The sequence below is a fragment of the Parus major genome, chromosome 3, assembly GCF_001522545.3.
Source record: "Parus major isolate Abel chromosome 3, Parus_major1.1, whole genome shotgun sequence".
Lineage (NCBI taxonomy): Eukaryota > Metazoa > Chordata > Aves > Passeriformes > Paridae > Parus > Parus major.
Window position 1 is genome coordinate 88342286 of NC_031770.1, and position 25730 is coordinate 88368015.

The window sequence follows — 25730 nt, forward strand, 5'->3', positions numbered from 1 at the left end:
GTGCTATGAATTATTCACTGTTCTTTCAAAGCTCAGTGCCAACACATCAATTTGCTCTCACTCCATTCCTCCCTTACAACCTCAACTAGAATCACTCTAACATGCAGGATGGTGACATGCATCTGCAATGTTGTGACCAATGTAACAAGGCTAGGCAACCACCCAAATCATTCAATGCTTTGGAGACTTAGGTATAGCATCTTCAACACAAGCACGTTCCCATAAGGTGTACAATTTCAGAGCACCTTGGAAAAGACAAGGGGCTTTTTTTAATTTGATAAAGGAAAGCATTTTTGCTTCCCACTGTTTGTTTACTAAAAGCTCACGGTCAACCTTGGCATTAATGTAACATAACAATACAAGGCTTTGAAAACATTTGTGAAAAGCAATCCAAACTGCCTTCATGTAATTCAATGCTGCATTTTCTAGGACAAAAGTTTTGTGTGTTAGACATGACCACCCACTTTTAAACCCTGTGAAGAGTCTCATATTGTAAAACAAGCAATTCCTGAACTGATCACCAAATTACTAACAGAAGGACATTCACATACCATGTTTATCTCAGATATCCTAACCAGGTATGATAACTCAAATACTCATACAACAAGAACTTTACCTTTACCTGACATATTCTGGCTCATCCTCATTTGAGTTCATAGAATATTCAGTGTTAAAAGGGACCCACAAGGACCATCAACCCCAAGTCTTCAGTGGGTGACCTGTACAGAGACTGAACTCATGACCTTGGCATTATTAGCACCATGCTCTAACCAAGTGAGTTAATCTCAGTTCTTACCAACAGAACATAAGTAAAAACCCACAACTATTTCACTTGTTCCAACAAAAAAACTGTTGCGAAATATCATAGGAGAAAAGATAAATATGAGTAGAAGAAACAGTTGTGTGCATAGGGGTAACATGTTAAACGAAAGGGCACATTACTATCTCTGTGAGAAACAATTTCTAAAATCCTCTAGCACAAATTTCTTTAGAATTCACATTATATGCTAAATACCATTTGAAATTAATGAACACTCAGCTCACAATGAATGTTTTTTAGTGCAGCCAGTACTTGGAATAAGGTTTCTGGTATTCTCCAGATAGAAGCATATAAATTTAGAACCCAAAAAGGCTATTGTCCAAGAGTGTCACCAAACAATACATTAAGAGTTATAAAAATCAGACTTTATCTGACTTACCGCCAGTGCTTTAGACAGTTTTGTCCTATAGTTATTCAAAACAATGACATCAATCTCCTTAAATGGCACATATGCAAAGCCATCTTTAATAAATACTTTTCTGGCTCTAAATAAATCCACAGCATCTGCAAGTCCAACCTGAGAAAGAAGAAAAACCCACATTGTGGAAAAGCAAAATAACACAGCAACAATGTTTACAGCCCTAAGATTCAAGGTGGACCAGTAAAACTTTAAGTCATTTTCTCTCTTTTAACACTCGAGACAAAACTCAAAGACTGTGAAATTAAATGTTGACTTTGGAATAGCTAATCATTATTTTGGTGGGAAAATATTGCTTACTTACAGAAAGTCATGCAACTAGGTAAAATAAGCTACTTCAAAGTTTGTGTCTACAACTATTGACCCAATTATGTAGCTTTGCATGACTGACTGATTTGTTATTTGAAAATTAATTTCTTTTTCAAATGTCTGGAAATATGTGATTCATGTAAGCTACATACAAAAGGTTTTGCGAACAGATCTGGAACCCAACCAACTTTACTTCAAATAATCAGTGGGCCACATTACAATTTTTTTTCCTCTCCCTTTCTCTTGCAAAACAATTTCTGACTAATAAAATCAGACCAAACCTGATTTCAGCAACAGATGTTTGAGAATGTCTCCATCCTGAACAATACGACAGCCAGCTAAATTAAATCATTTGTCTGGGAAACATTAAAACTCAACATCATTTTTGTGGCAAAAGTAAGGGATGACAGTAAGAGGACAGAAGACATTCTTAGTAGTTCAAAGCTTCCTTTTTTTTCCCAGTCTCTCCCTCCACCCCTATACTCACATGAAGTAGAGGAACTCTCATTAGTCTTTTACATACTTGGATTTACTGTGACTCTTAGGTAAAATTAGTAACTTTGCATTTAACTGACAGAGAATAAACAAAGATCTGTGGGACTCAGCAGTTTTTACTTACCTTATAGAACATTTGTTCTTTTACTTTAGGCAGACTGAAGCCAGGGGTTGACACACTCAACTCATAAGCCAATTCATTTTTCAGGTCTTCACCAATCTAAAATTAAGAATTTGTTTTAAAAATAGAAATACATTAAGATAAGGCTTTTTTATTTTATTAGCATGACCTAAAATATTACTTAACTTGTAATATTATCAGTTCAGCTGAAAAGAGAAAAGGAGCTATATATACTGCAAGCGATCACTACCAATTAATTAAGCAAAAACCAGCAAAACACAAGTGGTCAATGGTGTTAAGCAATCCTCCCTCTGAAGCAAAAGGGCAGATTTTAAATTACAATAATTTTAAGCATTAGCAAGAACTGCAAAACATAGTTTTTAGAAGCCAACATCTCTAAAATAAAACTTGTGACAATCTTTGCTTGTCTCTAGATATGCATTAAAACAAAGCAAGATGAATAAATTACAGCTGGCAAGAACTTGACCTCATCAGATTTTAACAAAAAGAACAGTTTCAGCTTATTTTTAAATACATATTTAACAAAATATTTAACAAAATTATATCTAATCTTATATTCAGGATCCATAGAATTCATAGAATCATAGAATATGCTGAGTTGGAAGGAACCCATCAGGATCGTCCACTTCCTGGCCCTGCACAGGACACCCCAAGAGTCACCCCACGTGTCCAAGAGCATTGTCCAAGCATTTCCTGAACTCTGTCAGGCTTGGTGCTGTGACCACTTCCCTGGGGAGCCTGTTCCAGTGCCCAGCCACCCTCTGGGTGAAGAACCTTCTCCTGATATCCAACCTACACCTCCCCTGGCACAACTTCAGGCCATTCCCTCAGGCCCTGTCACTGTCACCACAGAGAAGAGATCAGTGCCTGCCCCTCCTCCTCCCCTCACAAGAAGCTGTAACTGCAGTGAGGTCTCCCCTCAGTCTCCTCCAGGCTGAACAGACCAAGTGCCCTCAGCTGCTCCCCATACAGCTTCCCCTCAAGGCCCTTCACCGTCTTTATTGCCCTCCTTTGGACACTCTCTAATAACTTTATGTCTTTCTTATATTGTGGCACCCAAATCTGCACACATTTGCATAACATGCTTTTGATGAAGTATAATGGGAGTAGTCTCTGACAGAAAGGAATTAAAATGTTAAGGAAGGCAGAATACTTTCTCAAAATACAAAGGGACAGAAGTGTCACCAAAGCACAACACATGACACTGCTCTCCACAAACTGGATGTGTGCTCCAATACCTACAAGTGAGCTGATACAAGGTTGCAGTCAAGGTAGATCTAAGGGAATAGTCAGGAACCAAACCCAGGCCATCACATTCAATAAATATACAGACTCCAAATGCAAAATGAAGTCACCCAATGTCTTTCCTCTCCATAGGAAAGGGATGAGCTTAAGCAGTTTTCTAGTTTTCTTCTCTGAATGGAGCAGAATATCTAATCTGTTGACCAACACTGATATGCAGTTAAATGGGCATTTAAACAAGACTTTTTTCCTTCTCAATTGAAAAACCCAAGAAAACTAAAAAAAACCCAAAAAACACACTTCTCCTGGAAGTCATAAACCATTTAACTTCAAACTTGAAGGAGTAGCTTAGAGAAAAACAGGGATTTGATGTATGAATATGAAACAGCCAAGGCAGCAATGTTGAGAATGTTTATGGTTACCCTGTCTGCATCTTGATGTAATCTGTAGTACTCTCTCAGGAAAATCAGCTTTAAAAAATAATAATAAAGATGCCAGCTAGGCAGAAGAATGTAGCTTTGAAGAGGGAGGAAATACACAACAGTATTGTATTTCTGCATGTAAAAATGTAAAGCTCAGCAGCCTGTAAAAGAAAGCATTCTTCTTTAACAAAGTACCTGTATCAAAACAATTAAATGTGTTTCTATAAATGAAACAAGAAAATACTCTCATTAACAATCTCATTCTTGTTAGACTTTGAAAAATTCCTGCTTTTCAAACATGACACACTGAAACCATATGCAAATTTCACACAGTGGTAACAACACTCCATTATTCCTTCCAGAGGATCTATTTCTTGTCTAAGTAAGTATAAATCTAAGTCACTGCAACAGCCTGCAAGCTTGCCTTTCACCTACCAGAGACGTAAGTTTTCATTTTAATTCCAAAACAGTGACTTCAATTTTTAAATGTAATCATTTTATGCATTCTTAGTAGAATTTCCTTTGGAGAATCTGTGCACTAGGGCATTCCAAACCCTCACTGACCATATAGAAACAGCACAATACGTTGTATAGCAATGATGGTTACAATTCCATTATTTCTTCTAGGATATCTTACTAAAAATAACTCCATCAAGCCAAGCCAAGGACAGAGTGGAGCTTTTTCCTGGGGAGCTATTAAAGAAGTCCAGAAACTGTTTAACAGACAGGCCAGCAATACTGGGAGGAGAACAAGAAGAGGGAAAGGCAAGGATTCCTTATTTGTTCTTCCAAAACAAATTAGTTCAATTTCATCAACAAAACCCTTTTTTTAAGTATTACACTTTATTTCAAGGGGAATTTATTCCAAACTTCACAAGTTGTCTACTTCCTCCTTTATTAGTAATTTGACCATCTCAATTTTGTACAGATGTAATGACAGTCATCTTAGGTTTTCCTGCATGTCATTAGAAAAAATTTAACATTGTTGGGGTAAAAGTGATCCTGGTGAACCCTCAAAAAAACAGGTTAATGGACCATGACTAAAGATTTAGGTAAGACTGTGGACAGTATGACCAAAAATCCAGTTTTATCAGAAATCGTATTTTTTAAGCAAACACAGACATTATTGCAAAGCACTATTTATTGTATACATAAATAATATACATAAAGCTGTTAAATAATTTCCTTCTTACAGCCTCAAGTATCTTATAGGTTAAGCAAACATTCAGCAGCCCCACAAACACCTTGCTCCTTGCCTTTTTACCAAATTCACATGACCTCCATGTTTTCAGCTAATAGAGAGAAAGAGGAAACAAGGATAATCCTAACCCCTAACTAAAGCTGGAAAATTACTCCAGAATGCATTAAAAAATAAAATTGGCTTCCATTGGCAAATGGAAAGCCAATTTTATTTTTTAATAACCTTCCATTGGCACTAATGATTTCACCATTTTCTCATCAAATCAACTGAAGCTGCAATGCAAAGAAATGCACTACTCATAGACCAAAGTCAGACTCAAGCTTTCAGTGAGGCCATGCCTGTATCACTGCATCCAGAGCACCGTGAAACATGTATCACAATTTTTCTTGGTTCACAGAAGCTAGAAAAGTTTATTTTTTACTGTTGTTTTGGGTGTTTTTAATTATTTAAATAAGAGTACTACAGTTTGTATATTTAATAATTTCATCCTAAAATAGCACCTGCAAAAACACATTCCAGTAATCATTAAAAAATGAGATACAATTAAATACAGCTTTTAGGATTCTGAGATTGGATAGATAAACAGGCTGCTTAACTTCTGACCAAACTTGGTGATCTTCACCAGATAAAACAATGTGTTGCTCAAAATATTAAAAAATAAATAAGTAAGTATAGAATTCTTCTGAGGGTCTCACCTGATGACCATCTGACCTTCCACCACACAGAACTGATTAAACTCTCCTCAAAGAAAACAATTCACTCGTTTTGCCTCGTTCATTTGCAGCCAGTTTAATAATCCACTTATCACTATGTCAGACTGCTTTGCACAAGCAAAGAACACCAGGAAAAGGATCTCTCCTGACATAGGTCAGGTAGCATAGCTTGAAACAATTCAACAACTCATTGTAAATTCCTGAGACTTAGAAATAATAGACTCAAAAAGAGAGGAAGTGAAAGAAGCAAGTACTCAGGAGAAGCTGCATTATTTCTAATTTTCTTGCTTTCTACCTGCAGTTTATTCATTGACTTTTAATCACAGAACTGTCCTGGAAACACAAAGACACATAAATTTAGATTAAAATATGAATAATTTAATATGCAGGGCTTGGTTAAACAAACACAGTCAGTGAGGTAGTCCAAAAACTTCAAAATAAATTTCATATCCCCACTCTGTTTTAATGAAGAGACAAAGATGCATGCACATATTATAGTGCTATATATGTGCAACTACTTAGTTTTACTGTCTCTAAGTCTCCCAGTAAGGAACCAGAACTCCACACACAAGTCCTTTCCTTTTCCAAAATTCATCTTCAGGTATTTATGTGCACTGATGTCCTTAGAAAGTTAACTTTCTAAAATTTGCTTTTAGTTGCAGACCAGCTAGTACTCTAATAGCACAACATCCTTCCCAAAAACAGGTGGTGTCAACCGATACTTTGCTAATTGTGACTCTAGGCATAAAGCAGAAAAAATAACCATTTCCTAATCAATCTTCTCCATTGCCACTCATCACACTACAAACTAAGCTAGTACTAGAATACCAAAGTATTAACCTAGATACCATTAAATTTGAGAATATAAATTTAAAGTGTAATCAGCCAGTTAATGAATACTGGCTTGATTAACAAAGGACACCATTCCCAACTCTCCTACCAATTAAAAGGATTGAGCCTTAAAGAAAACATTCCAAAGGCTCATAAATCTGTCATTCAAAAACCTGATGATTATCAATTTCATTTTGGCCAAGCACAATTAATTAAGAAGGAAATTTTATCTTCCGACGTACTGCAGCTTGCCATAATCACAGAGAAACTCAGTGATACAGGTTCAGACTCCCACATCCCTCACAAACATTTCCCTATATCAATTTAAAGAAAAGCTGAACAAAACAATTACTACAGGATTACCTAGAAACACTAACACAATCATGTTAGTCACACATGACTAAAGAGCTATCAGAAGACCCTTCTGATAAATGCATCAACAAGATTCTTTCATTTACAAATCAGGATAATAACATCAGATGCAATTTTAAAGAAACTTGTTAACAAATGTTTCTCTAGATTCAATCACAGGATTAGCCTGGAAGAGTGTTTCAAAGTTGGCAGATCATTTTCTGAAGTTTATGCCAAAAACAGCAGCTAGTAAATTCTACTTGGAGAGTAATTACATCCTGCAGAAACCATCCTACCAGCTTTTATGCTGCTGTATTAAGGAACAATATAAACAACTCCAAAGCTACTGCATTCACTGCTATGTAAAAAATAAATTCATTTTTCAAACATTATTAACCTCAACCACTATAAAAGAACTTAACTTGGTTATTAAAAAAAAATTTCTTCTTGTACAAGATATGGGTATAATTATTAAAAATACACTATTGATTTCCCAATTTTCTCTTTTCTCATTCCCCATAAGACTGTCTAAAATACTTATATAAAAAAAGGTGTCATTTGATGACACCTTTCTGCTTGTCCATACTAAGTTTCTTCCAAAATCCAAAATTACCAACTGCTAAGAACTGAAAATCTATAAGGATGAGGTGAGGATTTGCTGTTTTTTCACCTTTTCCAAGTCTTTAGATGAATGGCAGTCAGGTATGACCTGGTCAATGACTAAGTGCTAGAGTACATTATCACACAAGCAGCGTGGGTCCCCTTTCCACTCCTTCTACCTTAAGCTGATGATCCTGGTGTACAAGATCCTATTTTCCACTACATTTTTGGCACAGCTGCCATTTCAATTTTATTTTAGAAATCCAGAGTTACAGCAGAACATCTGCCTCAGGATTCAGACTGTATTCCAATTGTTGTCTAGGTGCTTTCAGCTAGATTAAGAAGAAGAATGTTTTTATTCATCGTATCTTTACTGCAGCCTTTCCCACAACTTTTGTTTCAAAGCAAATAACTTTCTCAAAGCAGTAAAGAGAATGTACTTCATCCAGAAAGAGCACATATAGTACCTAGGACTCAGACTTACTGTGGACTGTAAAGCTCCTAATTAACTCAAATGATGAAGTACACAAAAGCATTTAGTAAGAATCATAGTGCCCCAGTGCTCTAAAGGGGTATAAGTAACTGTACATTTGGTGCTGTAGTTTGACTTTACTTCCACAAGTCAATTTTAAGCAATAAGAAAGACTTTCTAAGGGTCCATTTAGATTTCCGCAGATAATCAGCATCTGCTTCTAATCAAACTGAGATGATTGCCAAATTAAAACTTTTAATTAGCATTTTGCATCATTTACAAACTGTTGTTCATTATGCTTATGAAGGTGAAAAAGGAAATCCCCAGTAGCTATATATTTTTTAATCACATCTATTACTCAATTCTACAATTTCATAGACTATCACCAATACCATATGCGCAAATAAATATATGCAACTAGAATTACTGCAGCAAAATGCACCAGTTTTCTCCATAATTAATAACAAAGTAATGCTTACAGCTCAGGGATCTGTTAGAGAAGAGTAAATAAAGAGGCACCCCATACATCCTGCCAGTGCACCCAAAAAAAAAAAAAAAAAAAAAAAAAAATTAAAATAAAGCTTTATTTTAGAAGTCTGTCAGAGAATATTACCACTCATTTACTCATTTTAAGCTTAAATATTTTAATCAAACCTTATCCCATCTACCCACCCCTCAGAATGTTAGCTCACTAGAATATCCAGGCTGCTTGGCAATCAACCCAATTACCTTTAGATGAGAATAACTCACTACGTTTTTTCAAGTATTAATAGTACATGTTTCACTGTCTTATTTAACAAACTCTAGCACTTAAAAAAAACACCCTATTCCCAAACCTTTCCACACACAATTCTGTTTCTGTTATGACTCTAAGCATGGAGTTAAATGACAGAATACTTATATATTTGGCAATAAGGTACATTTCCCACTTAGGCATGCATCACTTACGACCTTTGCTGTCAACTGTAAGATAAGCATCACTGGTTTTCAAGCAAAGGGGCAAATACAATATTTTAGTGGAAAAGCAAGATATAATTCAGAACCATTTCCTTAGCAAATGCAAACCATAGCCTACTTGCATAGTTATTATCTTAGTTTGGCATAACTTTCCACACAGTAATACAGATTCCAGACAGTTTCTACTTATCCCTATCCTGTTTGGGAAAGGAAGAAATATAATTTGATGGCCCTGAAATGAAAAGCCATAAACCTTATCAGAAGGACATTCTGGATTAACACCTGTTCCAAAATGAATAATTATAGTCAGAGCCCTTTAGTGGCTAGACATGACATTGAATATTCTTTCAAATGTATGTCCTTAACAGGGACACAAACTAGTCCCCATTCCCATTAATCCACATCTGACTTTAGGATCTTCTGTACCAAATAAAGGCAGTCATTAAGTGTTTTTTCAAGAAGCTGAACTACAAATATTTATACAACTGCCCAGCTGCCAAGATAAATGTTTTTGAAGAAAGCATAACAGTGATATCAGAAAGTCTCTCATAGGACTACTCTGATCATAAAAATGGAAATTAAAGAAGTTTAATTTCTACTGCTTAAAGCAACTAAAATGCACTTCAACTGCATCATCAAAGAGCTACTGTGGAAAAAAAAATCCATCTCTAATGCATTTTGCTCTTTCCATTTTATTTTGCAGTTCTTATTCCTTCCTTCAAATGTCTGCAGATGCACTAAAGACCTTGAGCTCCCCCAACTGACTATTCCCATCTGCCATTCCTTCCCCGTTACTATGATCCAAAGCATTTATTAAAATAATGTGCTTTATAGTAGCATCTAAAAATCAGGACATCTGATTCTGAAATAACTGGCTGTTACCCAAAAAATAAGGTATCTAACGTAAAAGTTATTTAAAAGGTCATAATATGTTTTAAATTTCAAGAGGCTGTCCAGAGGTAAGAAAGTTTAATCTAAACATGATTTTTTTTCTGCTCTGTGGAGTGAAAATAGCAAAACATGCATTCAAGATGAAATACACTACACTTAGAAGTTTATTTCTTCTGCACAATGCAGAAAGATAATTGTGAACAGAAGCATTGCAGGAAATATAAATCCAACTATATAACATCCTTACACCACAGATGAAGACATGGTAATGACTATTAATCTTCATTTCTTCTGGAAGCAACAAAGAGGTACCAAGAGTCTGAAGATAAAGAAACCGGAGCAGTCAAAATGACGACCAGAATAGCACCAAAAAATAAATTCATAATTCAATTTTGCATTCTACTTCACTCCATATTCCAGTATGCAAGTTAAATTCCTGGACAGGTACAGCAAAAAAATCAAAGCATCCAACAGTACTTAGGAAAAAACCATGAGACAAGCAGCAATCCACCTGTGTAAAAAAACCCAACTGTGTTAAGCTGATTTCACGGCCATTATCACAGTGCACAGACCTCAGGGGCATAAGAAAAGCAGGTGTCATATTGTGTCAAACACCCTTGAAGTCACCAAAAGACACTTTCACATGCAAATGACCAAACAGTTCCACTGAATCTTCTATAACCTGGGTTCAAAACCCACTGGAAAAGCCACCTGTGGAAGAACTGAACTCAAAACAGAAGGATGTCTTAAACCACATTCCACAATCCAAGTAAAATTTAATACTTCAGTTCCTAACCTGTATATTAAAACAGGAACAGATCACATACTAAAATGCCATGAGGCTGGGGGCACTGCAAGAGCTCTAGAGAACGGGATAGAGAAGAAAATCTGATCTAAAATTGAAGGCTGTAAAAACGGCAAAGGACACTCACAGAAATGACAAAACAACACACAAAGCAAGGCTTAAAGAAAGAAAGTATAATGATGGATAGAAGGCAAATACAAAGAGATGGAAAAAAACAAACAAACAGGAAAAAAAAAGCCCTACCTTTCTCAACTTGTGGATAGAATAAGAAGAAATATGTTTGGTTTGACGTTATTTTTAAAAAAGCTAAAAGGAAAGTAAAGCAGCAGAACGATAACCACCACTGTGAGACTTGAATACACAGATGCAGAGAATTTTGCAAGCAAAGCTGCAACATTTTCACAGGCAAGGCAAATGGAACTACTGTCATCTTCAAAATGCTGCTTAGAGTGTTGAAGGAAAAAAAGAAAAAAAAAAAAAAAAAGAAAAAATAGAACAAAGTAACCCCACACAGCAATTAGAAAGTAACCACAGAACAATTTGTCCACCTGAACAGAAGACACCCTAAGACCATCCTCAGGGAGAGAAAGTGTGACTGGTTAAGGTGAACAGGTTTTGTGGCAAGTTTTCACAAGAACCAAGTGAAATGGACTCAGAAGTTCATTAAATGTTCCAAATCAGCACAAGATGTATCACAGCCCTACAGCTGCAGCTGCTAAAAGGACTAATCTTCCATTTGATGCCTAAGAACAAGTGGCAGGACTTGGAGACTTAAAAAATTATGCAAGGCAGAGGAGACAAAAGGCTGAAACCCAGATTGAGGGCTTCAAAGGAGGTGTTTCTAACCATGTCAAGAACAGCTTTGTAGTTGAAGCCTAAATATCACTTACCTGTAAAATCATTTATTTTATATAATTCCTTCATATCCTGAAAAACGTACTTTGAGATTAAAATATTTCCTACAATGACTACTAAATATTCACAAATTTCCCTTTAAATATCTTTAAATCTGTTAGTGCCTTTACTGCCAGAAACTGTCAGGCATCATTGATGTAATTACTCATTTACAGCAAGATTTTAATACTTTAATCTCCCAAATTGATGTAAATCTCAACTGCACACCTGTGTTTCCATATTCTCTTTGATGGGCTCTGTCACCTTAAATGTCAGTATTTACTCCTCTTGAGTGCTGCTTAAGGATTTCTGATGCTCCCTACGTGACTGACTTTGCACATAGATTATTTAATATGCCTTGAGTGCTGAAAATTACCTGCCATACATAAAAAGCTTCCATATTTATCTGGATGATGGTAGTACTGTCCCTTAAATAGCTTAATCTTTCATTTTTTAAAATATTTAAAGTATAGAACAGACTAAAAACATTCTGAAAGACCTTCAGAACCATTCCATTATTCCCCTTTTATTGTGACAGAAAACCAATAAAGGTATCAGGGGAAAATACTCTTAAAGCACAGATGTATTCTTGCATTCCTTTTACCCTCATCCTTTCTCCACATTTTATTCAATATCATGCACTGTACCTCTTGCTCATGCTGAGCATAAATTGGTAGGTATAAACAATAAGATTTCAGAGTACTGTAAAATTTTGAGCACCAAAGCAATGTTCCACTAGGCTGGGCAGCACCTGCCCAGGCATCTTCCACACTTGTCAGAGAAGAGACTAGCCAAAGCTACTCCTACAAGTGATTAACATGCAATCTGCATGTTAGTAGTTCAAAAAGGATCTTTCCCCAAGAAATCCAAGTCCCAGAAGCTTCTTACAGAATACTAAAGAGGGACTAACTTAATCCAGTGCCAGCTTTGTAAAAACTTTCCAAGGAAGAACTTATGTAACCCTCAAATTCCCATGATTTGTATTAAATGTAGATATGGGAATTCCAAGCAGACAAAATTCTTTACTTAAGAGAGATTTTTAAGTGTGATGTGTTTTTTTTTATTATTGCTTGACTTGTGGGTGAATAAGGAATGGTAAATGTATGGCAAACACTAATTTATTAAAAATGTGGCTAACTTTTGAGCTGTGTAAGCAGGACTATTGTTTTTTATTTTCTGACGTATTTTTAATGAAGCAAATGTTTGCAAAAACATTGACAAGCATGTTTGGATATTTCTCTTGTATGTAAGGATTCAAAAACTACACTTGAAAAGGTGTTTACGAATACATGAATGTTTTTTAATTTCTTAGAAGATGGATATTTGGTGATATTTGTTTGCTGTAATTACAGACTGCAATCTTTGTGGATTGACAGTTCTTGTAGATGCAGGAGCTGCACAAGTTGACAATCAGGACAAGCACTGATGATTGCTTTTGCTTGATCTTTAGAAATATGAAACATTTGCATAAGTGCTTGGCATTTTGGTGAAAAAAAATGCATGACTAAATTTTGCTTGTTCAAAAATATTTGGGAAGGCTTCCAAGCAGATGAGGACATGCTATGTCATCTTTATACTGCTTTACCAACACCTAGTACAAAAATAATTACAGCTTATTTACACAAACATTGTAAAAATTTTGAATTTCAATAATCCTGTGCATGTTCAGACATATTCATCATACTGAAGTCCTCATGTTTAGCTTGAATATTGTTAAGTTTACAGTCTTCCTTTTTCAAGTGAAAGGCATCTGTATTATCAGGCAAAACTCCCCAGAGCAGGCATTTACTAACTGCAATAAACACTGTGCCGCATATTTTGCTCTATCAGCAATACAAATGTCAGTCACTAGACATAAGAAATCCTATTAAAAAAATTAAAACATAGTTTTCCTTAAATTCCATTTCTATTTTTAACTACAGAAAGCTCTTGTTCTTTGATTACAAATTTCTTGAACCATGAGAAGAGAACTATCATATCCAACTCCCTACAGCTGACCATCATATAAAAAACCTTTGGAAACCTGGTATTTTTTCCTCTAGTTATCTTCAGTCTTTTCAGAATTTGCTAAATATGATCTTTTTATTAAGTATTCAAATATCTTAAATACGGAAAGATCTTTATAACTTCTTAAATATTATCCATTAGTGGGATTGAAGATTTATTGATTCTATTAAGCAATAATCCTCAATCCACAATTCACAAAATCTCAGAATTTTGTCTGCAAAACCCCTGCAAAATATATATGTAAGTATCACTTTCTCATGCATGCAAGCAAGAAAAGGTAAGAGGTGAGAGTTATTGAATTCCCAAATTTAGGTTCACTTTGTTGGTGCTGTAAATGAAGACAACTGTGAAAAAACTGTAGAAGACAATCCATTTATTCCTCCTCCCCACAAAAGAGTTGACCAGCTCTTTCAATAAATACTGAGCATCACATTTTACAGTGGTTCTTAGAATTGCTAACATTGCTATGCCAGACTATGCCACGGTCAAGCTTTAACAACCCTGGCCTTTCTCAGATTCTAAAAGCAGAATCAGTATGCAGAAAATGCAAGGGACCTCTCCTCTTGTTAAAGAAATTTAACTAGGAGTTTCTTAGTGCATCATAAGCAATCAAAAGCTTTGTAATAGAATTTCTATCCATTTACCCATATAGAAAACGGAACATCAGAACTTACTTCCTTTTTCTGAAGACAATCTCTTTTTCTAACAGGTAGAGCACAAAGTTTGATTTCCATCTTGTTTCATGCACAGTAAGGCATGAAAACATTGTAACTTCTAACAAGGAAACATGAGGAGAATTGTTCACCCTGATTTCCTTTTCAAAGGAAGCATTTCCTTTTACAAATAGAACACTGAAAGAATACTGCTTTTAGAGTGGCCTTACTTTTGTAGTGGCCTCTACATAGCTCCATAGCATTTAGACCTTTGACAAATACATATGGAATTCATTAGTAATATTCAAATGTTTTATACATGGTAGTGCAAGGAAGGATTAGTTTTGCCTAAATTCCCAGGAGAACTGGAAGCAGGGGGTGAAAGCAATAGCAGGGAAGGATATTTTCAATGAAGTGATGCTTTTTTTTGCCTCAACAGAGGTAAGGTTCTTAATCATTTTGACATATTGAAGGCACATTCAGCAGCACCAAACCAAGCCATACTCCTAGCTATTTCCAACAACCTGCAAACATTAATTTATTCTTACAAGTCTGAATGCTGAAACTGTGACAGGAGAATATGAAGCTGGGGAATAAGCAACAAAAATACAGCTCCACAAACACCCCTTTCACTGAAAGGTCTGTTGAACCAGAGAATGGCATTTCTAATAGTCTGTCAAAGACACAGGAAAGTCTGTGTTGAGAGTAACACTGCACAAATCCTATTTTACCAACCTGCAATGATACCAGGTATTTCAGTCCAGCAACATATAATGTACATCAGCCACATATCTTAGAATATTTAAGTTATTCTAGTAAGAGGTATTTTAAGAGAAAGGCTTTCTCAATGGAGTGATGATTGAATGTTAATTTTTATTCACTCAAATTTACAGTAAGAGCTACAGGCAAAGCTGGAGCTTCCCAACAGTTCATAGCAGCAGTGAGAAATACTGTTAGACTCATTAATGTAGACACTGCAATAGACATTTTGCTTTAATCCACTCAGACAGATTAAACAAAACAGTTTATAACAGCAGTTACTCTTTTGTAATATCCCTAAAACACCAACAGTTGTTTGTCTCAACAGGTATTGCATTTTCAAGGTTTTTCATCAAAAGAAATAGAATGAATTTAAGTCAAAATAGAAAAGGTTTTGAATTTAAGTTATAATGAGAAAACAACTGTGGAATAAGAGCATTTACAGAATTTTGGACAACTTATATTCTGCATTTTCCATAGCATGTACTTAATGGGCAAAAACCAGATTGTCTATTAAAAGAAAATAGGATAATTTACATGTAAGTGCAAGTCTAAGTTACAATGAAACTTATTTCATGGGACATAATTTCTCTTAAAATTATAAACAAATCCTTAACCACAACTTGTAGCTACAGTATTTGACACCAGCCTCTAACTTTTTGTTATTTAAGCTAAATCAGGGTCTTGGTTATACACCTATAGCTCCAGTAACTCATATAATATGCACAAACAAGAAGAGTCAAAATGGTTTTTAGCAAGCACAAACATGTAACCTTGTGTCCCCATGGAGACAGGAACACAGAAAGCTACACTTTTGTGCAATCCATACAGGATTTTCATACTTGGATTATTAAATTTTAACTACATCCTCAACAGCTATCATAAGCAGACATTGAATGCACTTATTTTTCCTTTGCCCATAGTTTTCCAGATGTCAGTGCTCACAAATGGAACAATGTACAAAGTCCCCAGGTCACTGTAGTTTTCTGAGGTTTCTGTAGCAAGAAACCACATCTTAAAATTAATTAGTAGATTGCAAAGATTCTAGGGCAAAGTTTATGAATAAAAACATATTCTGACCACCATTATTTTTCAACTGAAGTCAATGTGATGAGAACAGACTGCACATACGATTCATGTAAGAATCAAACACAGACACTGCTTTTCTTATTACTGAAACATTTAGGGCGAATTATCAAACAATTCACCATGAAACCAAGGTAATTTTAACATTAGTGTTATTTGGCCCAGATGGCCAGATAAGAAGAACACAAACTATCTGAAGAACACAAACTATGCTCTTATCTGAATAACACTAACTAGGGACCCTGTAAGATGCATCCCAGAGTCCTGAGAGACTTGGATGATGTAGTTGCCAAGCCACTCCCCCATGATATTTGAAAAGTCATGGCAGTCAGAAGTCCCAGGTGAATGGAAAAAGGCAAACATTGTACCCATCTTTAAAAAAGCTTAGAGAAAACCCTGTGAACTACCAACCAGTAGAGAAAGGCTTTGGGATGACCTAATTGCAGCCTCCAGCACTTGAAGGGAACCCACAAGATGGAGAGGGACTTTTCACAACAGCCATGTGGTGACAGGAAAAGGGGGAATGGCTTCAAACTGAAGGAGAGTAGGTTTAGACTAGAAGTAAATTTAAACAAGAAAAAAATTCTTTACTGTGAGGGCAGTGATGTCCTAGAATTGGTTGCCCAGAGGAGTCATGGATGTCCCCTTGCTGGAAGTGTTCAAGGCAAGGTTGGATGGGACTCTGAACAAGCTGGTCTGCCAGAAAATGTTCCTTTCCACAGCAGGGAGTCAGAAATAGATGATATTTAAGGTCCCTTCCAACCCAAACCATTTTATAACCTATGATCAAATCCACTCAAAAATTTGGTTCAAAAATACTTCTTAGCTTTAGCAAACCTTGTTAACTTACCTGTGTAATTACACATTTTTTCAGCTGTGTTTGTAGACTGAAGCAGACCGAGCTTCTCTTACTGTAGCACAAAATTACATCAATTTATCCTCACGCACACTATTCCCCAAGTTTAGAAGTTCTTTGTGATTAGGCTTTTGTAAACCATAACTGCACTCTCTGTTTTTTTAAACACAATTGCTAAAACTATCTTAATTAGCATTTTAAAAAACAACAGATATAAATACAGAGAGTAACACACTTACAGCTTCAAATGATAAGTTAACATGTTCCAGGAATTTCTGCATTAAACTTTCAGTTAGTTGATTGAAGCGATATCGAAAGAGATCCATTTCTTGTTGAAGAAACCAACGCCTGAGATCCTCGCTGTAAAAAAAATATATACAAAAAAATTTCTGAATATACATTATTTCTTTGCTTGAGAACTAGACTGCAAACCTAGTCAACACAACAGTAATGCTGACTGGGGCATGTGACCCACAGAGAAGCTTGGAAGTGAAGGCAGGAGACCTTCAGCAATGCACACTCAATCAGAAAAGACTTGTGGAGAGACAATACTTTTTACTTGTTTTGGATAAAAATACTCAGTTGTAGGTAACATTCTCCCTTGGTATTTAAAGGACAGTTTTTTTCTACAACATGGCACAATATTTCTTCTTTGTACAATTAACATCACAAATAATGTGATGAGTCAAATATATTTTGAAGGCTACTTCTTTTAATTGTCACTTTTGGTGTATCTTCAGCTGAAGAAATATGCATGCATCTCAGAAAACATGACAATAGTGCACTCTATTCTAGGCAACAAATAGCCTGGAAACAGGCAAAAGGAAAATATATGGCAATGAAGTTGGGTGAGGAACACAAACAGAACATTTAACTCTTGACAAAAGAGAAAAAGGGGCTTAGCAACTGCATCTGAACAAGTAGAACAAACAGGAACACAAGGACAGGAGTCAGAAGACAAAATAAAAGAACACTGATGCCAATCCAAGTACTCATGGAACTCTTCACATCCTAGTGCTCAGATTCTCAGGCATCAGCATGTTACTCAAAGCCACAGCAAGTAGGTACCAGAGTGCCAGTCTTTATGTGCAAACCCTTTATGTGCAAGCACAGAATGCAAATAATGCTGTATCTCACTACCACAGGGCACTCTCCTGAACTGTCCTTTGAGAACTACCCTGGGCACCACTACCAGTGGAATTCATGGAGCACAGAAATACTGCACTCTTACACGTTCTCTTTACAATACTTAAGCATCTTTTCCCATAGGGAACACGTGAATCACAACAGAGCTGTTTGTGGTTTTGTGGACAAAACCTCTGCTTGAAATATGGCTTGAAGAAAAGTAATTATTACATAAAACAGCCAAACAGAAAGGCTGTTAAGGTGCTTTGTAAAATATAATCCTGTGGACAGTGCCAGTGCTTGGGATGTAATAATAATCAGTGAAACCTAAAATAGAAGTTAATGCTTTAATGACTGATCTGTTGCAGTTCTTCTCTGGCCATCCTGGACTATAGTTAAATCCTGGGATGTGGCAATTTTTTCCGTTTTCCTTGATTTACAGTGCATTTGTTTTCCTGTGGAGGGAACCAAACAAAACAACAACACCACCAAACACACACATAAAAAACAAACAAACCACAAACACAATTATATATAATTGCTTTGGAGACCAGCCAGTCTGTTGTTCCTTTCCTTCAGGAAGGCAGATCAAAGGCTGTAATCCCACCTACCCACTTAAGTTACCATAACAAGAAAAATACTACTTTCTCTGTTAAACACACATCTATGTGGATTCTTCCTGCAGCTGACAAAATAGCTGACAAGCTACTTCACACTACTGTGTATGTCCAGCAAATACTTTTAAACTGACTTTCCTAGGATCATCATCATTAGGGCATTATTTACATCACTTCTAAAACTAAACCATATTTTATACTCACTATTCACACAGAAAGAATTGTACAATCTCATCTCAAACTCATACAAAGTAATAATATTTATTATCAAAACCCCAGGCTTAACTGAAAAGCAACATCACTGTCATTAGATAACTAACCAAGCTGCTGCTGAAGCTGAGAGTTGCAGATCATTGAAGTGTATATGTTAAGAATATCTCCTCATTTTTTGCCACTTAACTTCCTGGTGTGCAGATTAGCCAACAGTTTAAACCTGTTCATAGATACCCAATTATAAAAATAATATTAAAAAAAAAATCTTTTTCATATAGGGAACAGCACTTGAGGGGCTGGGTTTGGAACAGAAATACTCTTCACCCCAAGAAGGGGTAGGAAAAATCAGCATACTTGTTAGGAAGCATGAACAAAGAAGTACTTCAGGAAAGGCAGATACTTGTAAATCTGGAATTTAAGGCTAGTAGCTCACATTACACAATTAATGCAAAAGTTCCAACAACTTACCACTGATTTATGAAAACTCTGGGCATGGGCCAAATCACTGCTTTACTAGGCAACCAACACCAATGGAAAACTCAGAGTTTCAGTTTTGAAGACTAGACAGCAAGGGGAACATGGGTACAGATAACACACAAAAGGAAATGCTACTCAACATAAAGAGGCAGCAATTTTAGCAGTGAAATCTAATTTATCATACAGAAAGAAATGTCAGGGAGTAGTGAACAGGCCTTGCTAAGTTTGAAATAGAATTTATGTCCTTGTTATGTGACACAGACACAAATCAAACACAAAAAAACTTTTAAAAGGCACAAAAGTATGTTTGTAAGTTTCCTGGAAAGAAGAGTTTAGCTGTCAGAGCAGAGGTAAAATTAATTTCTTCCATCTTAAGAAAGTAAAGTGAAAATTATGCTCCTGTGACTTTCAAGGTTCTTAGTAGCTGATTTGCTAAAGTGACAAGAGATGCAGTAGACAAAAGCAAAATCCCCCATTCATAGCAAATGAAATTATCTTTAAATCTGCATCTGCCATGAAAGCAAATGAAACAAGATTATTCTATTTCCTGGTCTTGACAGATCTAACTGACATTAGAAGAGGTGTGAAACTGTTCTCTCAAGACTGTAAGTACCCTATCAAACAGGAATAGGCTTCAAAGTCTTGGCTATCAGAAGGCAGAAGAAGGAAAGTCAAGAGATGATGACTACCTTACAAATTCAACTGACCAGAATGGTGGAGCTGGCCACTTCAGATCATATGAAAACCAAATCAAAACAATCCAATTTACAGGTGAGGACTGATAAGAGATTAGGAAAGAGAAATCAATATAAACTTTTACCCCTGGATGGCACTGTTGGCCAACTAAAAACTGAAAACCACTATCCCAGGAAAATGTAAACACATGTACACCCAGCTGCCTCAGGAACTGAATTCAACCTAGTTTGCAGTTATGTCTATTTAAGTGTATTTTTTCAATCACTCCTACCTTAACAACTTTCTTCAATTAACCTAATGATTTCTGTCAGCCTTATTTTTTCTGACCTAGTATGATAAAAACTTGAAGTACAGTATACTCTCTCTGCCTTCCAATTTTATCTTTTGGTAACTTGCCAGTTGTAGATGATAGAAATAACCCCAAAGTAGTTGCTTTTCAAGAGTGAATAGGGAACACTGGGTACAGGCTCACCTCACAGTTCTTAGAATGCTATTTTCCATGTTATGAGTAAGCACTAAATCCACCTTTTGAAAGTACAAGCAGAAACTAAAAGTTACTTCATCAAAATGCAGCAAGTGCATATAAATTCGGAACAAAAAACGGCATCTGCAAGCTGTCCAAAGGGCATCCCAGAGCTTTATCCAAAACCCCTCCTCCCTCTAAAGAGGTCTTTTCCCCCACCAGGATTACAAAGCCAGGCTCTTTCCTGCTGCTTCTATGGCCCACAATAGCTTGTATTCATTTGTGCACAACAGTTCACCTTCAACAAGCTGCCCATTTCTGCCCTGCCTATAGTCTAATGTTTAAGATACTTCCCTGAAACACAGGGTTTGAACAGTATCTCCAGTTTATTATGAAGCAAGAACTTCAGTCAAATTCTTACCTTCCACAAGAGCAAAATTTTTATTAACTACCAACACCCTCAAAGCATCTCATCTCCCACAAAAAAAGTAATGGTCTGAATAATCTAAATAATAACTCAATGTTTAAAGTGTTGGCTTTGGAATTAAGCCAAACTGATCATTCAAAATGCTACTAATACAAACCACTAGGCTTTCAGGGGCCTTTTAGACCCCAGACTACTTGAGGATACTACCTTTTAGGGGTTTTGGTAAACTTACAATACAATGCAGGACTAGTATGATTAAGGGAGTTTATAAAAATACAACAAACCTGGACACTAGAAAGAAGGCAATATTAAACGTGTCATTCACAATCATAAATTATGTATGTAAAACAGAGAAAGGATTTCAGTTGCAATTCTATTATTCAATCTGCTCCCTTCTTTCAGTATCTCGAGTTACACTATCAGAGTCACTGCAGTGAAAGCTGGTATGGATCTCCACATCCACAACTTGTTCCTCATTGTACATGCATCATGGATCTAGCAGTCTCACTGATCACACACACTGACAAACTGTCTTCAGCACAGCCCAGATGTCTCTTGAAAGAACAGGATGGGATGTGAATGATCTGGAAGATTTCAGAGTGTTTAAAAGTCAGCCAGGGCCTGTTCCAGTGAGGTTTCATCCATCTGAAGGCAAGCTTTTGAGGCCTTTGCTACTTCCTACTCTGATCAGATGTTCCACAGCAGAAATCCAAAGCCATTTCAAAGAAAAGCCCCATCCATTCCAGCTCCATATCCTGGGCTAGACCACAATCCCAACTACTCACCTTCCCTGTTTTTGTTCACAAATCTATATCCATAGCAGCACTTTAGTCATGTCAGCTATCACAGTATTATAATATGCATTCTATCACAGTCACTTAATTAAAATTAACTGTATTGTGGCTTGGTTATCGAATTAACAATTCAATACGCTTCATATCTGCCAGTTTTAATTCTAAAAAGACTGCAGTGGTATGGAGTAAAGACTTCATACAAATGTATAACAAAACTACTTGCAGACATGAAGCACTGACAACCTCTAATTTCACCCAAAAACTACAGGGGAAACAAAAAGAATGTGGTTTACAGGAACAACTTTTTGATTGAAATTTCACATAACAAAAAAATTGCAGTGCAACCAGCCACAGCAATGAATACGGACAGAAAACAGAGGCAGTAGATGAAACCTCAAACTCAGATGGTATTTTTAGTTGGTCAGAAAACAGTGCTCTCTATACAATAATATAAAGCCTATTTAAATAGTCCGGTCTTCGGTCAGTTATCAACATAGCATATACAGAAGTTATACTATGTTATCAATCACTGCAAATGCCTGACAAACAGTTAATACTGATATGCTTTCATTTAAAAAAAAAGCTATCAAGAGACTGAAATCAATTGTATGTGTTTAAAAGCCAAAATTTTGTAAAATTTTTAGTTATTATAAAATCCAGGTATTGATTCCACATATCCCTTTTTCATCACAGCTGAAATCAGATCCCTAGCAAAAAATCCATTTTGAGCAAAAAAAGCCTCTCATTAGTAGCCATGCAACTCTGAAGCATCTGTAACGTCTATAGTAAAGCACTGCAGTATCTGTATACATTTAGAATTAATAGTAAGTGTACGGCACAATCCAAAAAGTACTTACGACTGGCAGTAGGCAAGGCGTAGTATGAAATGAGAGATATGATCTTTTCTTCTTGCCTCATAATCATCCTCAGCCAAAGCCTATAGAACATATTCTAATTATTTCAGAGAAATTATCTCTCTCATATTAAAAATTCACAATCAATTTACCATTGCTGTTCATTGCAGTCATCTTTTAGACAACAAATGCCAACTTATAGGGGAACAGGGTTACTGTAAAGAAAGTAATGTATACCTTCAAAGAAAAAACTACACCTCTAACAAAATGACAGAATTAAAGTTTTAGAAATAGCATTTCATGACCTCTGCTTTTATTTGTTATTCTTGAATGGCATAAAGAAAATAAAGAGAGTTTATTTTACAAGAAAATTCAGTGTTTTGATCTTTACTTACTCTGTATGGAAACTTCAGTTTCCGGAGCTCACCCTCCAGTTTAGTTTTGTATGTATCACTACTTCTTACGTAACTCACACCGAGATTTTCAACTACTTTAAGCACTGAGCAAAAAAAGAAAAGGTCCATGTTAGAGACAACATGCTGAAATCAAACTAAATGTATGACAGCTTGGGAAAGGCACAAAATGGGGTAAGGCCACAGGAACTGCTTTCAGTGTTATTAGGAGGAGAAGGGTAAGAAATATGGAGGATAAAATGTGGCCTGTAAGTCCTGAACAGCTGGCCCAAATCTGGAATCCATACTGTCAACAAGGGAAGAGAGACAGCTAACTCCGATGGATCCATCTCAGAACTATGGTTACAACTCTAATGGAAACCTGGATCCAGCAGTTTTCAGGACTTCAGGGTCCCCTGGCTGCCAGCCACAACGACTTGAAATGCAGTACTGAGACATCAAACATGTCACAACATCTACAGAATGCGAAACGTGCTCATAGAAACCTCCCGTGTAAACCAAAACTACACAGTCCCGACAGCTACAATAAGCGGAATCTGGCTCAGCTCTCCGAAAGGCGCAGAGCAACGCGTTTTCCTTTAACGGGAGCTCACGGCAGCACCGGCAGCCAGCCCAGCTCCCGTTTGTGTCAGGCGAACAGAGCATCCAGGCCTGACAGAAATATACACAGCCATGGCAGGAAGGATTCAAAGCATCGAGGAAGAGACAGGAGGAAGGAGAAGGTAAAGAAGGGGGGGGTGGGGAAGAGGAGGAGAAGGAAGGTAGAGGGAAGGAGGGACGCTACTCACGCTTCAGGCGGTCAATGGCAAAGCTCTCAAACTCCACCAAGGAGATGCTTTCCATCGGGGGCTCCAGATAAAACTGCAGGCTGTGAGGGTACTGCTCCCGCCGGTCTCCAGCCAGCCGTGCATGCTTCTGCCTCGCTCGGCTGGAGAACTCCATCTCCCTCGCCCCAGGGCCGCCTCTGGCCCTGTCCCGACCGCCCGAGTCCCGCTCCCGCCGCTCCGCCCGACGCGACCCGGCGAGACCCCGACCAGAGCCCGCCCAGTCCCGCGTCCCGGCTTCCCGCGCTCCGCCGGCCCCGCCCACTTCCGCACATAGCCACGCCCTCTGAGCGGCCATTGGCTGCTGCAGCCATGTGAGCGGGGGCACATTGGCCGGCAGTGCCCACACGCGGCATGGGCGGCGCTTGGCAGTGCCCACACCCGGCATGGCGGTCCCGGCACGGGCGGGGCTGGGCCGGCAGCGCCCACACCCGGCCTGGGCGGTGTTTGCACGGGCGGGGCTGGGCCGGCAGCGCCCACACGCGGCATAGCGGTCCCGGCACGGGCGGGGCTGGGCCGGCAGTGCCCACACCCGGCATGGGCGGTGCTGGCAGTGCCCACACCCGGCATGGCGGTCCCGGCACAAGCCGGGAGATGCTGGCAGGTGTCTACTCCTGGCACGGCCACTTCCGGCACTGGCACGTTCTCCGCTGTTTTACAGTTTTATAATTTTGTTCCTTTTCCAAGAGAACGGCAGGATTTGCTATTTTTGCCGCTGTGTCGGCCATTTTGCTGCAGCTTAAGTTGTTTTATGCCCCTGCCACAAAACGCCACTTACTTGCTAATTTTGGTTCATGATCTTGCAAGAAGTTCAGAGCGTAAAAAAATGTATACGAACTTGCTTACACCTTGTGCCAACAAAGTGAGGAAAACCAGTGGTTTCGGCTGTCAAATTCTTAAGAGCAACGAAAGGATCACGGACCAGGACACGCAGTAGTCCCGTGTTCGTGGGCAGCTCCTGCCCGGCCCCGAGAGATCTGACGGCAGCTTTAACAAACCCTGCCCTGGAGCCGGCCTGGAACTGCAGCCTGCCTCTGGAGCCACAGATTAAACGTGGTGCTGAGCTCAGCTGGGGCGGGACAATCCGCTCCACCTTCAAAGCAAGGTGGCCACATCCCCACTGCCTGCAGTGCATACTCCTGTGCTCCTGCTGGTTCTCAAACTGGCGTCTCCTCTTTGGTCTGGGCCAAACCACTGCCACGGCAATATCTGAACGTTTTTAGGAGGACAGAGTGTCAGATTTCATTCTCCAGTACCCTTTGTAATTTTCCAGGGGACATGCTATTAATACATTTTTATGTATTTACATTTTTGTAATATTTAACTGGAAGCAAGTTCATATCTTTATACATATTAAAAAAAAAACCTCTAGCCGGAAGCAACAGGTTTGGTTTTTTTCCAAATAGCCACTGCTCATCCCACACAGATTTTTCCCTTCACCACCTGACTGCAGCCTGAGTTCCTTAGGAGTAAGGAGTGCATCTGCCAAAATCCTCTGAATATCTGTAAGAAGGTGGAGCTTTCGCCTTTGACCAGTATGTTAATACCCAACAGATTTTACAGAGACTTGGCAACACGCTGTCCCACAGCAGGTCAAGGAGTTCCATCAGTTCCCACATTTCCTGGGAGTGCTGTACCCAGCCTGGACCAGAGGGGGAGAAGTATGACAATGCTGAGAAGCAGAACAGAAACCAGAAATGCTTTTCATTATAATTAAATTTCATTTCTACTCATGTTTTAAGTTTTGGCACAAAAGCAGCACCACACCTTTGGAAACCATGGTTTGCAGTTTGCTGTCCATTGCTAATTCTACTGAGCCACATCCTGCTGATTTTTCATAAGTCAGCAGCTATGTCTACTTCTGTTGTTTACTTTCTTGTTGTTTGTTTTACTTCTAGGATTG

The 25730-nt window shown here is 37.8% G+C and overlaps 1 protein-coding gene across 3 annotated transcripts in view; it reads right to left on the reverse strand.

The window, feature by feature from the left end:
• Window positions 1-24039, reverse strand: part of PRIM2 (DNA primase subunit 2) — an 89174-nt gene extending 65135 nt beyond the window's left edge. For 2 of the 3 annotated variants that reach the window (XR_004496492.1, XR_004496493.1), the window contains exons 1-7: window positions 23792-24039; window positions 22986-23089; window positions 22594-22673; window positions 17164-17284; window positions 2167-2262; window positions 1200-1337; window positions 623-719 (exon numbers count right to left, since the gene is read on the reverse strand). Coding sequence is in view for 1 of the 3 variants with exons in the window: in XM_015622953.3 (XP_015478439.1) it covers window positions 1200-1337; window positions 2167-2262; window positions 17164-17284; window positions 22594-22673; window positions 22986-23089; window positions 23792-23945 (693 nt within the window). In the remaining 2 variants the exon portion in view is untranslated. The remainder of the gene's footprint in view (window positions 1-622; window positions 720-1199; window positions 1338-2166; window positions 2263-17163; window positions 17285-22593; window positions 22674-22985; window positions 23090-23791) is intronic. The other variant, XM_015622953.3, reaches the window with a different exon arrangement.
• Between the last annotated feature and the right edge of the window lie 1691 nt (window positions 24040-25730).